Source organism: Lepidochelys kempii, chromosome 11, assembly GCF_965140265.1.
Source record: "Lepidochelys kempii isolate rLepKem1 chromosome 11, rLepKem1.hap2, whole genome shotgun sequence".
NCBI classification, from domain to species: Eukaryota; Metazoa; Chordata; order Testudines; family Cheloniidae; genus Lepidochelys; species Lepidochelys kempii.
Window position 1 is genome coordinate 20,986,538 of NC_133266.1, and position 16,276 is coordinate 21,002,813.

General features: G+C 35.8%; 1 protein-coding gene across 9 annotated transcripts in view; it reads right to left on the reverse strand.

Annotated features, from left to right (window-relative positions):
* Window positions 1-1,133: 1,133 nt before the first annotated feature.
* The window catches only part of LRP1B (LDL receptor related protein 1B), a 1,327,274-nt gene continuing 1,312,131 nt past the window's right edge, over window positions 1,134-16,276 (reverse strand). For 8 of the 9 annotated variants that reach the window (XM_073305381.1, XM_073305383.1, XM_073305382.1 and 5 more), the window contains 5 exons: window positions 13,276-13,352; window positions 11,381-11,471; window positions 7,852-7,996; window positions 6,664-6,762; window positions 1,134-2,897 (listed from right to left, as the gene is read on the reverse strand). In XM_073305381.1, the coding sequence (XP_073161482.1) occupies window positions 2,757-2,897; window positions 6,664-6,762; window positions 7,852-7,996; window positions 11,381-11,471; window positions 13,276-13,352 (553 nt within the window). In that variant the 3' untranslated portion in view covers window positions 1,134-2,756. The remainder of the gene's footprint in view (window positions 2,898-6,663; window positions 6,763-7,851; window positions 7,997-11,380; window positions 11,472-13,275; window positions 13,353-16,276) is intronic. The other variant, XM_073305379.1, reaches the window with a different exon arrangement.

Sequence of the window (16,276 nt, forward strand, 5' to 3'; positions counted from 1 at the left end):
CAAGGTGACCCTGAAGGTTTAGTAGGGTGCATGACTGGGGTGCCACTGCACTCTAGTGATCCTTGGTGACTGACAGGTCCCATTGGGATTTGTTACAGCCAGATACAACTTGGAACATTACTGAGATTGTTCTAAGTTGCATTAAGATGCAGCTGGCCCCAAATTCAAGAGGATGTAAAGGTAGTCTACATCCATCTTTGCCACTCTGCTTTTAGCTGAACTGATATAGCTGAGGATCTGGTTTATAGTCTTTCTTCCAGGCATAGGGCCGGATTCTGATTTGTGTTACAACAGTATAAATCTGGACTACCAACTAAAGTCAACCAAATCAGTAGGCATCCCTCATGAAATGAATGAAGTTACTATTTTATAGTGGTGTAAATAAGATCAGAATCTGCCTCATTATGTGAGAAAACATTGGGTACTATACCAGCTAAATTGAATTTGATCACTATTAAAGAGATGTTTTCACTTTCAAATTTATGTTACATGGACACCCATCAATAGAAATTTGGTTGTGTCTGCCTTGCATTAAGACTAGCAATCACATCTATGGAAACAGCAGCTCATGTTCCACAGCAGAAGCACTGATGCAAAAGTTTAGGGCCAAATCCTGGTCCCAATGACTTCAATAGGAGGTGGACGAAGCACTTACACTGATATTCATCAGAAATTTTTGCTTATTGACATTCAGAGGATGATATTTACATATCTTAAAAGTTACCAGAATATACTTATTTCGTCAACGATGCTATAAAAGAAAAAATAGGGTTTAAATGTTCAGTGAAATAAAATATATGGACACACCCCTTCTGAGTTATTAATACTCATGTACTATTGCAGAACCTTTAAGATAGAGGTTTTATAATGAGCAGAAAATGTCTGGCTTTTTAAACTGAATTTAGCTTCCTGTACAACATATTTTCTTACTTCCCTTTAATTTCCTGTCATTTTGGTTTTTATATTGCCTATATAATGGTATGTCCTAACTTTAAAAATTACCCAACACAATGAATTAAATATGTAGAACTTCATTTAAATAAGTCAGTCAACAATTTTTTTATAAAGTATTTCACACTTCATTGTAGAAACATAGGCAAAATGACTATTATAACCAAAATGAAAAATACTGTTCAATTTAAAAAATGTACTTAAACAAGAACCTGAAAAAGTTTATGATATGCATAACATTTTTTCAAGCAAACCTGCACTAGTATTACATAAATCAAGAGTTTATAAAGGCCTCAATATGGCAAGGTTTAGAAATAGGTAGTATGCATGCACATAGTACAACAAAAATCTTTTATAAAACAGCAGTTATTTTTTGTAATACTTGTACAAAGGGAATAAAGAGCAACCACAAACATATTTACTCTGTTAGGTTAATATATTATGACAGGTAAAAGTCAATCATGTCTAGCAGAGGAACAAAAAGCCCTCCACAGTATGTGTGTGAATTAGTATTTTGTGCCTTTAAAGTTATGTATAAAATATTTCAGTTCTTTTTACAACTTAAAGAAATTGTACTCCTTATTTCTGTCAAAATTCAAAAAGGCAAGTGGAATTTTTTTTTGTTTTTATTCTTCACAACTACATAAAATAAACCAGTACCAGAGAAAGTACTGGAAACCAATTACATTGATACTCTCCACTTTTGATAATGGGGTTTTGACATTTAACCCCAAAGTATTAAAATTAATTCACAATTGGTCTGAAATACGTTTCAGTAATATATAATATTGATCAGCGGTATCATAGACTATCATCATTAGTATAAACTGCTATGTTTTGGGTTCTTTAATATCTCTGGGCAAGGATGATTTTTTTTTCTTACTGGGTAAATCAGAATACTGTTATCAATATGTGTGCTTACATTTTATTTTTGTTCTACTGCTTGGTGTATGATAAGGGATTGATCACCCACAGATATTGCATATGGTTGAGTGAATAAACATATAATACATGTGTAGGCAATGCCCTCTTGTGCTCTAGGGTGGCTACTGTACTACAGGACTGCTGGAGTTCATAGGCCTTGTCCCACAGCAAGTAAGGTCTTTCAACTTTCAAGATGTATTTCTACTATGGTCTATAAGGTTTTACTAAATACAAGGTTGTTTACATGGTATATAGGTTTAGTATATCATGTACAATCACTGAATTTCTGAAACACTCATTTGTGTTCATGCAGATCATTAGATGTTCTGATTCTGTAGCCTCGTTTACTTCTTGGCAACCTAAAGCTAATTTTAAAAGCAAGTTATGTTTGATTTGTGAAGAAAAGTGATCTACTTTTAACAGGATCTGGAGTGAAATTCTAATGGGCACAAAGAGAGTAGACCATTCAATCATTCTTTCACCATGTAAAACAAACAAAATTACACACTGTACTACAGCTTTCAGACTATCTAATCAAAAGGTGCAGATATCATCTTCATTAAGTAGAACCAAAAAAGTTCATACAAAATAGATTGCTCATATTCACACTACAAACAAATGTTGTTTTTAATTTTAACAAATTCAAAGGTGTATCAGCAGCATTGTTGTAAATTGTACTGTAGTGCAGTTTCTTTTTCATAAAAATACCTTAGAAATGGTCAGTCAAAAGTCATCAGCAAAAGAAAAACCGAGAAAACAATCAACCAAACAAAAGAACAGAGGTAATGCTGATGCCAAAACAATTATAATACTGTTGGGTACATAGAAAAGTAATCCTTATATTTTATACATTTATACAGAGTATAAAAGGTAACAGAGGATTATGCCACAGTCTCCCTTATACCAATATCTATTTTCTTTGGAAGGAGTTCTTTTCTTTCATCAACACTTGCTAATGAGTTTCGACAGTTTTTCCCATCCATATATAACTTTGCGTACACTGGATTGGCGTAATTTGTTGGCTGTGGAAAAAGATAAATATGCAGTATGTGATTTAGATTAACAACTATTTTTTGAAAATGAAAATTGTATTGTTAAAACAAAGGGAGAACACGTATACATAAAAGCAAAACTGAACACGTTTAATGTTTACCTTGGTTTCTGTAAATCTTACCAGGGAGTTAAGATCTGTAGGAATGACCGCCCTGCACTTTTAAGCGGGGGGTGGAGGTGATGGGCGGGGGAGTATTTGGCTAGCTAGCCTAATGAAGGGAACTGTGTTTTATGGCTGGAGGGGGAGGTGGGCAAGAGATGAAAACTGCTGCAAAAGGGTCAGTGTGGTTGCTGACTCATCCCCTGGGACTGCAGGGTTTAAATAGGGCAGCTCTGTGCCTGAAGCCTGCCTTTCACATAAAATAGGCTGAAGCAGGAGGGAACACAGCACTTCAGCACAGCATGGCTCCATGTGGAAACAGGAGAGCAAGAAATGGGAAAAGAGAGTAATTCCCCCCTTCCTCTGGTCCAGGTAGGGCAAAGCAGGCACAAAGGAGTAGCTCCACAAGGGGAGGAGAATATGGCTAGAGAGGCAGCTCTACTTCCTGATGCCTCCTTGTGGCAGATGTCCAGTGCAGGTACTCCATACAGTAACCGGATAAATGGCTTGGAATAGGACTTAAAAAGAGGTGTTCCTTCAAGGAATGAACAGGGGGAAGTTGGGGACTCCTATGATTGGTACGGCAGGGAGCCAACTCCCCATTCTTATAGCCCACTTTAACCCTCCTGTGAGGGGGTGGATGGTAAGATCCCAGCAATGGATTTGCTGGAGGGACAGGGATGGAAAAGAAGCGGAGCTGGTGGAAGCCCCATGGGTATGGTAAGGTCCCAGCAATGGACTTGATGGAGGGACGTGGAAAGAAAAAGAGGGAGAGCTAGTGAAAGCCCGACGGGTAATTATGGAATAAACATGGGGTTACCTGCATTGTACACTTTTATCTGCTGGGTAGTCCCAAATATCATATAATAAAGTTGTGGCTTGATTAAACCAATGTCAAATGTTTCCTGTCCTCCTTTCGGTATAGCCAGACAATCTGTAACCAACAGACTCCGTATACCGCCTGTTCTAAGACCTCAGCACCTAATAATTGATCACATTTTGGAAAACTATGGCCCAAGTATATAGTACAATTTGACCAAATTTGCTAATCATATTGTAACTTAAATAAGAGATCATAACTGTTATTGTAGTATCTGTAAATATAGAAGTATCTTCCCAATATCAATAATTTTGCTAGTTCAGGGACTGAACCAAAGTCCAGGTCAATGTGACTTAAAGATGTGCTTAAGTCCATCTCTATTCTGCAAAGCGCTTAAGTATACATGCTATGCTTTCAAACAAGCACCTTTGTGCTTTCTCACAGGCTATCCCTCCTGCATGGGAGGCAGTCCCTATAAATATCTGCAAAGTTACCTCGTTATTAGAATCATAGAATCATAGAATATCAGGGTTGGAAGGGACCTCAGGAGGTCATCTAGTCCAACCCCCTGCTCAAAGCAGGACCAATCCCCAACTAAATCATCCCAGCCATTTACTTTGAATATTTTGAGATGTGATGGTGACAATTTATGTTGTAATGGTTATAAAGCTTAACTTATTGTTTATTGTCATTAAATAATTGTTCTCCAATAGCCCCCTTATAATTTTTCACAACTGTGAAAATGTAAATTGATAAAAATAGGAAAAATGCTTAAAACCCATACTTTTGGCAACTAAATGGATAACACTAAAAAAGCTTTAAAAATGACATTACCTGTTGAAATTGGTTTTTTTTACAAAATCTAATTCTGTCAAGTCTACTCATTATGTAGCTTCAAATCTCTCCTCAAAACCCTCCTTTGCCATGATAGCTATAAAAAACTTGAGAGTGGTCAGGCTGTGTGCTGTGACCACTCCTATCACCAATATTGTTTTATTTTTTCCTTGTACTCCCCAGCCATCTATATCCAATATTTTTGTCTTTTACTTAGATTGTATGCTCCTGGAGGCAAGGACCAGCATTTTGTTCTATGTTTGTACAGTACCTAGCACAGCGAGGACCTGGAACATGACTAGGGTTCCTAGGTGCTGCAGTAATACAAAAAGAATGCATGATAAAACTACTGAACTACCACTAAAAATATGAAAGTGTGTAGGATGTGGGTGTGAACTTCCTCTTTTATGACCCATTATGGCTCAGTTATCTCAACAGAGGCCTTTGCTATCCCATCTGATTTCTCAACTTTATATATAGAGCCACTGGGAAGGGTGCCGAACACCTCACAGATCACAAAATTTCCTGTTGTCTGTAGCACCTAGACTCGTATTACTTAGCTTGCTTCACTGCTGTTTTGCCCAACAAGAAAGAGCAAAGGTTTAGAATCCTCATTTTTCTGTTCCCGCGAGTCAAATAAGAGGCCAGGATTTGAAACTTTCCCATGGCCTGGCTCACTGCAGCAATCATAGTAATTTAAGATCAGCCAGGAGCTGCTTATCCTGCTATTACAAATAATTAACTGATTGTCTGGTGTTCTACATTTCCCTGTCACAGAAAGAGATAAGTCACATTGAAAAGAACAAAACAAAAAACTCCTATTTCTATATTAATGGAACATATTACCAGCTGCTGTAGTAATTTCTAGGGGCAAATTCTACCTTCAGTTCTACCTGTGCAATCCCAGTAACTAGAGATCTTCACTTCCCCAGGAATGACTACAGGAGTTCCAGATGACACAGAAATGTAGTTTTTATTTAAATTAACAGGAGTTTTCATTTGATTGCCAATACTGTACCACAATTAAAATAAGAATCATACTTAGCATTTATATTGTGTCTTCTGGAAATATCAAAGTACATTATAAACAATACCTTAATACCTGTATGAGGTATATATTATTATTATTATGCAGTGGGGAACAGTGAGGTGCAGAAAAGTGAAGTGGTTTGAGTGACTTGACTAAAGTAATTTCAGTCAATCTCAGGGCTGGAATTATACCCTAGTTCTCCTATCCATGAGGCATGTTGCCTTCTCTGGACTGTATTGTGTTTTTTAAAGCAGACAAAATAAATAAAATTTCAGTTACATCAAAAACACATTACAATCGTAAAATAATGCAAATGAGACAAGGATGAACACTTTTTTTATATGAAGGTGAATCAAGCATATTAATGTCCCCTCTCTTTTAATTGTTTTAAAATTTTCAATATTCTTTTAAAGATATTTGTGCTATATTATATACAAACTCTGGTTTATTGAAACTAAGCTAAATATTTTGTTAACTTAGTTGTCATTTGCAATAAAATTGATTGAAATTTAAACAATCCATTAATAACTTGTAAAGATTTACAGAAATTGTTCAACTTAATGCATATCAAATTCCCCTTAAAATAGTAGGACAGAATTTCATTTACTTTTGAGTCTTATCTCACTGTGATAAGTTGCATTAAATGCCTATCACTATGTTTATGTGGTTGGTTTCATTTTTATATAGCTTTACAAAAGGTATAACTTACTTATGTTTATAAAATAAAGCAATATATTTTCAATTTTACATTTTAGATCATGTTATCATGACAAGTGAAGATGAAATATATATGTAGAGGCACCTGTAATAAAATATAAATTTTATTTCTACTTTTAAATAATTTCTTGCTAATGAAAAACATGAACAAAATGGTGCTATTCTAACATAACATGCAAACTCAGAGAGGGGACATGATGGAATGAGCATGGGACGTGAATTATCATTTCTCACCCCTGCAGTTAGTGGTCCTTTCAAATCAGAGTTTAGGTAGATTGGCGGTGCTGTGTGCGGAAGCTTGAATGCAGTGGACCCTCCCCCTATATACCTGGCCTGCATATAAACAGAGTATTTTAGTTTCTGTGCTAATAATACTGAATTTTCCATTTGTAGGTTGACATATTGTTTAATGAGTAGTGCACTGATTAAAAACAACTGGTCTTCTACAATAAAAACTGCCTTTAAAACTTTAACTACAAGCTTGCTTCAGTTTGGATGATTCTTATTATTCAGCATGAGATCAACACAGCATTTTCTGTCAAATATTACAATCGGGCTTAACAATCAGCTATGATACAGTTATTCAACTACCCTAAAAGCCAGTGAATATACTTTATATTCAGCTTCCCTGTGGTATGCTGCACATTGACTGGGTGACAATGTGGTGACATTCATAGTGCTAACAGTAAACCAGTTATTGCTTTGTTAAATATGCCACAGAATGATAGCTGCCCCATAGGATGCATCTGATTACTGATAAGTCTAAGAAAGTTATTGCACCATTACCCTGTCCACCCAGTGTCACATCACTCAGAAGTTCTACCATTGAAGAGCAGTGCTCCTAGAAATGACATAATTGAGAGTAAAATGACAATGTTCTTTTTTGATGTAGTACATCTGTTCTATCAGGCCTCTGAATGGCTTATGTTTTTGAAGTAACCATAATTTTCAACAAATTAGGCTCAGATTTACAAATGGAACATCTTGACATTAGCAAAGCATAAGAGCTAGTAAGTACATAACAGTGTACATTCAATAGGTCCACAAAATATCTGGAATTTAGGTAAAGAAGATTTTAATAATGATCTTGTACTTTAGTTTTGTCAAGAGGGTCTATGATATAGCCTCTCTCAATTTACTGTTCCGTTTTAGTTTACCATCGAGAAAAAGCAGACCACCGCAAAAGAATATCTGTCAACAAATACTGGGGTGTAAAACAGTCAATGCTTAATATCTATAATGTTTTCACTAAATAAACTTTACTTGACTCGTGTTCACCATACAGAATGAACAGACAAACCAAAATACATGCCATTATAAATAAGTCTTCATTTGAGAGAAAAATCATACTAATTAGATTTAAAGATATTCATTACCACACATAAAATAAACCCTATTTTGCCATTGCAAAAACAATATTACCTTTTCTGGATTTACTGTGAAATCTGGATCTAAAAGTCCCCCTTCATTGTGATCATGGCCCACCTCGTACATATTGTATGATGGATTACCAATTTCTACATTGATTCCTCCATTTATCATTGGTTGTCTTCGGATAGTTTTTGTCCTAAAATACATAAACAAAGGGAGTTAGTATTTTCAAGTCACTCCAGGGATGATACATACCACAGATATTATTTAACAGCTTTATGGACTAATCCTGAGTACCTCAGAAAATCTAAATAAAGGAGCCTTGCCCTGAGGGTCTATCAGGAAATCAAGGTGATGGTGAAATTTTCGCTCCAAACAAAGTAACGCTTTGAGCACCTGTGCAGCTGGGGCACGTTGTGGACGTGACCAGTTACTACCCTTTTAAGTGGGTTTGTAGTAGTGTGGATTCATGCAATGCGCTGACCCACTGGTTATGGCCCTCGCGTTCCCCCTCAGTATGGTCAAATTCACCCTAGTTCCCAGGGAAAGCTTCATAAATTCATTACAAGATTTTTTCAGCAATCAAAAGAAGGCAGAGTCTATCAGTGTAGAGTTTCTTCTGCTTTTGATTCTGAGGAACACAACATGAGTGATAACGTTTCTATCTTTTCTGGTACAATTAGCGGGGTCATCTCCTTGCTTATTTGGGGGCAGCTCCATGTACTCTTAACTTGGGAATAGCTGAGCTATGGCTTCATTATGGAAGTTATGTGTCTGTCAAAAAGTAACTGCCTGGAGTCCCTATTGGCAGTTATTGAAAAGCTTAGCTCAAGTGTCCCCAAACACAGGTGTAAAGTCAGAAACGGCAGGCTTAACTTTCAGATTGGTTTATATATGGGGGAACATCTTTAAAATTGAGTACGGATCTGAGGTTCTCCCATGGGTGAATCCAATTATTTTCGTTGGTAAGGAAATAAGTGAGTGATTTTTTAGCTGCAGGGGTTGAAAGTCCTGGTTTAGGGATGTCATTTTTAGGCAGGAGACACTACTGAATTGTGACAGAACAATGGGGATGGGACTTAGGTGCTGGTAATGGTTGAAAGAAAAGGAGTACTTGTGGCACCTTAGAGACTAACCAATTTATTTGAGCATAAGCCATCCGATGAAGTGAGCTGTAGCTCACGAAAGCTTATGCTCAAATAAATTGGTTAGTCTCTAAGGTGCCACAAGTACTCCTTTTCTTTTTGCGAATACAGACTAACACGGCTGTTACTCTGAAACCGGTAATGGTTGAGTTATCTTTTCTAAGTTAAGAAAACACTTCATTATCTTAAATCCAAGCTGACATGTGAGAGTGTCCTTCTATTTCCCCAAAACATAGTGGAACAGAAAAATCTACTTCCCAGGAAATTTTTTAAAACATGTATCTTAATGTACTGTTTAGCTGTTAAACAATAATGTCTCTTGAGACTTTTAGGTCTCCTTTCAAAAACAGGGAAAAATGTTAATCAAACATTTTTGAATAAAAATAAATAAATTAAGAAGAGGCTTTTAGGTATTAATTTCAGCCAAACCAGATTCTCTATCACTATTTAAACTAGGGGGTCTAGCCTAAACACTGACAGTGATTGGTGCCACACAAATCATTAGATAGCTATGCATTTCAATTAATTTCTATCCTATATTTAGAATTGTTGCTTCTCATCGTATCTCAGCTCATCATAAGATAAATCACAGAAGTTATAGACAGAGGCCCAAATTTTCAAAAGTAGTCACTGATTTTGGGCCCTTCAATTTTGGGATGCCCAGTTTGAGACATGTAGGGTCTAATTTTGAAAGATGATGAGTGCTTGAACCACTTACTGTTTTCAGGTGGAGTTATGGTAGCTCAACACTTCTGAAAAATAGGCCCAAGGTGTCTCAGTCTGAGAAATTAAAATCAATGGCCACTTTTGAAAATGTGGACTTAAGAGTGGTCCTATCAGTTTAACTGTCTATATTTGCACCATCTTACTAAATACTTGATCCTTTAAAACAGGCATATAATATATGATGATAAAAAGAACAATTTGTTTTAGAGTTTAATTATTTTCCTGTGAGTGCTCATAAAATTTTAAATCCACAAACTGAAAATTGAAAGAAAAAGGATTCAAATCCGTTCATTAAGAGAAAGTTGTAAATTGGTCAACAGGTACATCTTTATATGCATTAGGTAAACAAATATATACTGGCTTACTGTTTTCCACTGATTAATGTGTATAATACTTTCATATTTATCTTTCATATAACAATGTTTTAAGTGTTAAGAAAAATATGAGTGAAACAAGGTAGGTAATATAGAAAGAAAATATGGATTTTTACGTGAAATAGATTGGTTTCTAGCAGATAATTCTGACTGTTTCACACACAGAGATTTATGCTATTGAACTTAGAAGATATATATGTAAATACTTTTCTCTTTACAGCTCTCTGTCAGGACTATCTGCTATGTAAGTTTTGTTGACGAGGAAAAAGCCTGGTATTGTCCAGATATACAAAAGCATCTATCTGAAAATCTTTTGACATGCGGTGCAAACCAGATATAAACCATTGTAAAAAAAGAAGAAGTAACCTTTGCAAAAACACATGGTTTATTAGAAAGGACAATTTTATTTAAGTTTGATTCTTAACTTTTCATCCACATATGTGTCCCTGTTGTATGAATGTGTCTAGTCTCTAGGATTTACATTTGAAAATACTCAACAAGAATTTTATGTTAGGTTTTGGGAAAAAATATATAGCTATTAATGTTATCTGGGCTAAGGATGAGTTTGTGAATCTTTAAATTTCTAGTATGTTAACACATTTTATTATATTTTTTAAGTTGATTACACTTCCACTATAACATATTATGTAAAATCAAATATTAATCAAATGTAAGTGAATAGGGGAAGGGATAGCTCAGTGGTTTGAGCATTAGCCTGCTAAACCCAGGGTTGTGAGTTCAATTCTTGAGGGGGCCATTTAGGGATCTGAGGCAAAAATTGGGGATTGGTCCTGCTTTGAGTGGGGGGTTGGACTAGATGATCTCCTGAGGTCCCTTCCAACCCTGATATTCTATGAATTAGAGTAAGCTATGTTTAGAAGAAAGTTCTTTAGGGCTTGAGCCTGCAAACATTTACACACATGAGTAACCTTGTTCACTTATAGAGTTTAAAGCCAGAAGTGACTACCAGATCATCTAGTCTGACCTCCTGTATATCACAGGCCACCAGCACCACCCAGCACCCACACAATAAATCCAACAACTGAACTGAGACCAAAATACACAGGAGTTAATGAGACTAATTATGTGAATACAATTATTCACTTGTGTAGAGTCCTTGCAGGATTGGGCTCACAGACTGTAAGACCTCTGGGGAAGGAATTGTATATTCCAATGTTTCTGTACAGCACCTACCACATTTTTATATGAGGTAAGTGTCTGATGTTTGTGATACAGCTTCTAGACATTAAAATATTTGTAAGTGTTTCTCTCCATTTTTAATTTTTCTTTTTTAGGTCACACATAATTTAAGCACACTAATATGAAATTACTTACCTTCGTTTTCTTTTACAAAGAAGTAGACCAATTACCAGAGTAGTGATCAAAGTCACCAAGAGAACAAGAGGAACAATGATTGCAATGCTTCCTGCAGCAAAGAAATAACGTTGAATACGCTAGTTTAAGTCTAACAGTTTCCAGACCAGGTAAAGTTGCTAAAAACAAAACTAAAAGTTATAGTTTAGTTTACCCTTCTAATCAGAGGACAGTGATTGGAAGGTTAAATATTGACAATGAAAAAAAGCAATGTAGGTGTTGTTACATATATTCTGAATGTTTTCATCCACAATACCTGCATTTCAGAACTCTGTCCTTGCTATTTGGCAAACAAAGAAAAATTTGTTATAAACACTTTTGGATTACAGATACTGTTGTAATGAAAGTATCCGTTCAAGCCTATTGTTATATTTTATGCACTCCCGTTGTGAAGGTCACACATTTTCTTTAAAATTTCAACACATCCCTCGTGAAAAATTAAAATATTACAGGCAATATCTTTTATTTATATTTGTAAAAATGCTAAAGGCATTTAGTGCTCTGAGTAGCTCTCCCATATATTAATAATCACAGATCTTCCCCTTATGCCCTTGAATTCTATCTGAAAGATTATTGAAGCCAGGGTAGATCGCAGAGCATTAATTCAATGTATTTCCAATGTGCATCTCCACTTAATAAACAAACTGCCGCATTCTGCACTAGCTTCAGCTTCTGAATGGTCCCCAAGAAAAGGGCATTACAGCAATCTAATCTTGAGGAGAAGAAGGCATGGATAATTGTGGCAAGGTCCACATTGGAGAGAAAAGGTCATACTCATCTTCCCAAGCAGCTACTACTTTGGTTCCAGGAGCAATGTGGGACCTAACACCACACCAGAGTTGAGCAACTGTTTTACAATGGCATATGCGCTTCCTCAGTAAGAGGTGCTGATATAAGTTCTACCAATTCTTCTGGCTGCTTCCGCCAGCCAATTAGCATTATTTGTGTTGTCTAGACTGCGTTGCATTCAGCTAGTTGCTCATTTAAACAGTGGACAATTTGTTCTACTGCTCCAGCTGAATTGGTTGCAACTGAGATGTAAAACTGGGTGTCACCCTCATACTAAAAACACTGCAGCTAATTTCTTCAGTTTAAGGGTTTGTCTATGTGAACATTTAGTTCGTGGGAAGCTGGGGAGTGAATCTACCTTGCAGTACTCCTCACGTGTTAACTTTCCGCGTGGACCCTGCTTATGCTCATTAGCAGTTAGGGTGCTTTGATCTATGCCACTTTGAAATGGGAGCAGATTAAAGGGCACTAATAAACTTTTGGACACAGCAGCAGGGTCTACATGGACAGTTAGCATGTGGCAGGCTAGTGGGGGATAAATTAACCCCCCCACACACACCAGCTGCAAACTCAGTATGCATGCAGACAAGCCCTTCAGCAGTATTGTAATACTGTTTTCTTCTACTGAATCTTCGTGTGTATTAATTTTATTTAAAGGAACAATTTTCATGGGCAGGATGAGCAAATGCAAAGCCTATAAACCACTTAAACCCTATTTTGAGGCTTTAAGAGCGATTTCAGTGGTCAAAAGTCTTGTGCTGAGTCTCTCCACAGGAGTGAATTTCACCAAGCATTTGTCACCTGATACTGCTTTTTCGAAGAAAAAAACATGCTGGGTTTAAAGAAGTGGGCATATAAAATATGCCATAGTTTGACAGTAATCCAGAATGTTTTATGTAGAACTGCACGTCAATTAAAAATCAGAAATAAGAGCAAAATCCTTGCCATTAAAAAATGTAATCTGCAGCACATCACTTTATACACTCACATACTAAAATATCACCAGTTTATCATTTTTAAATTTAACAATATTTTATAAGATGTAGTAGTTAATCTGAAGAACTTACTTGTACTGATATTGTCAGACTTGCTGCTCTTGGGAGCTGGCCTCTCGCACTGCGTGCCTGACCAGTTGGCTGAACATCTAAAAGGATCCAATTAAGATGGTAAAATTAATGGATGACAGCTGTTAACACAGTAACCTATTAAAGAGACCACCACCATCTTCTCAAAAGGTACATGAGCCATTTTACAAAATGAACAATAAGCTTTGTGTAAAGAGGTCCTCAATATTCTGGCATGACATTGGGAACATTCTGCATAGCATTTTTACCTTGTTTTCTTCCTTCCTTCACTATTTTACAAACTGTAGGTTTGAATTGCAAACACTTATTAATTATTATTATTATTATTATTATTATTGAATTTTTAAACATGCAGTCATTTTATGAAATTGCAAATGTTACTCAATTATAATAAAAGACAAACACAAATGTATGTAAAGATCTATTATACCAGTGACTATTAACATTAGCATTCATACACTAGGAACTATTTTAATTTCGTTTTTAGTAATATTTTTAGTATGTTATAGCAGGACTTCCACAATTTGGCTTTATTCATTTCAGTATCATGCCACCAAATGCTGGAACTTTTGAAATAACTGATATAAATAACAATATTAATAATTATTACAGTATACTATTTCTACATGCACAGCCAACAAGAGACAGAGATAAGTGGCTTTACAAAATGCAGCATTATTTGATCTCATACAATGCTCAACTGCAATTCTCTGACAGTTTTCCTTATTTCCTTTTCCATATATCTGAACCTGAATTGGATAGTTGCATTTGGGATCAGTAACTTAGTATTGTGTGTGTTACCTGTCTGGGTCCCTGATCCAGCAAACCACTTAAGCATTCACTTTGCTTCAAGAACAGGAGTAATTCCACTGACTTCAGTGGGACTATCCATGTTCTTTAAGTTAAACATGTGCTTAAGTACTTTGCTGGACAGGGGCCTGGATGCATAGGTAGGTCTTTTGCTGCAATTAGTGCAAATATAAAATATGGTTTCTTCAAATATTTGTTCAAGTTTTCACATTTGCTCTCCATGAATGATCAGAGAAACAACGATGAAACTGCCACAAATATGGCTTCAGGAAATCCATTTAAAATTGAAACACATATATTCATGAAATCTGTTTGCACTATTTGCCCAGCTCTCCTTATAATGAAGTTTATTTCAGAATCTGAAAACTCTCCATACTGGATACTGCAGGAAAAAGAAACATTTTAGCTGTCTCAAGCGCATGCTGTGCAATGGGCTCTCCAATATCTCCCATCAGCTTGGATGTATAACAAGTTAGAAGCAACTACATTTTACACATTAATATCACAGAGTTTATACAAAATGAAAAGATGACTTTAAATTCATTGTTCTAATATCTTTAAAGGGATTTTGATGTAAAGGGATTAACTTTTCTATGCAATCCAGTTTACCGGCATTTAGTAGGGCAAACAAGAAAATATGTGTACCCTTCTGGATCATGGGTGTTCTAACATTGTAAAATCTGGTTATATTTGCCAAGTACTTTGACATATTTCGACTTAATTGTTCTGAGGCTGATAAAATAAAATATTGTAGTTCATTATCATCCAGTTATCATTGTACTATGTGGTGTTGCGGTCAATTCATATGCGATTTCAGATATAATCAAGGTATGCTAAATAGATTTAAGTTGTAGGATTATAGAAGTATAAGATTGACAAGTATTTAAGAGTGATGAGTATATATTAGGTATATAAGTAAACCATACTGGAATGTAAGACCTACTGGCTGAGGCCTGTAAGATTTTAGCTTAATCATACTAGGCCATAGGCTTAAGAACGCTTGACATGAGTAGGTGACCTAGAAATAACCCTATGCCAGTAAGGTCACAAGATTACTGTAAAAGATGTGCTGATAGGTAATGCTATGAAAAACTACATTGCAATAAACAAAAAGATATTGTCCAAGATCATGAGACACCTGGTTGTAATATCATGGAATATCCCGTCCTCATGCAGGATACATGTTGTGCATAGATGCTAATGAGAATAAGAGGAACTAAACAACCTATGAAAAATTAGGCACCCCAAAATTCACAGGGTGTGGAACTATGGATAAGGAAAAGAAGATTGAAATCCTCATGCATATGCATAGGTGTTAGGTGTGGTCAGAACCACAATATAAAAGAGGTTCCTTGGTTGGGTAAAAGTGGGAAGACCCCATGGGACAGCGCCACAAGAAACCCCAGCAGGATCCATCCCTCTATCAGTGATTGTCTATTGACAGGTTCATTGCCCTCCAGAATATCGAGAATGTGAGCATGACTAGTCTTAGTCATAGCATGTTGTGGGGGTTTTTTTGGTAGGATTTCTAGATACATGGGTAATTGTAACTTTACTTATTGCTTTAATAAAACTTGTAGTACAGATAGGAATTTGTACTTGTGATTGTGTATGTGATCATTATCCTTGGACTTCGTGTATTCCTGGAGTCTCCAAATTTGAGAAAAGCACCAGAGGTGATTTTCACTCTGTTGAGCTTGAAATTGTAGCCACAGGAACTGAACCCACGGTAATTTTTAATACAAAATTACTAAATGCAATCTAAATAATGGCAGATACAAGATTACTCACTGTGTATAGATGGAATATAAAAATCCACCAATATTTGGTGTTAACCCAAAAAAGGTGTCCCAATTTGCCTCTGAGATTTGTGTTTCAAGTGAACAGCCTTGCAAAAAGATGATTCAGTAAAACAATTGATTTTTATAGCCTTATAAAATCATTCATAAATTTAACATTAATATTATAAAATATTCATTATGGATTAATACTGTAATATTTACAAATATTTTTGAACTGTTTATAAATATAAGCATAAATTGAATGCATTAAAATATAATGAGAAATGTGGCTTATACCATTAACTTGAGAACTACTTTAAACACTGTTTTCCCTTCACCAACCATTGCTATATGCTTCTTATCTGAGTGTTAAATATAAAGATAAATTTCTC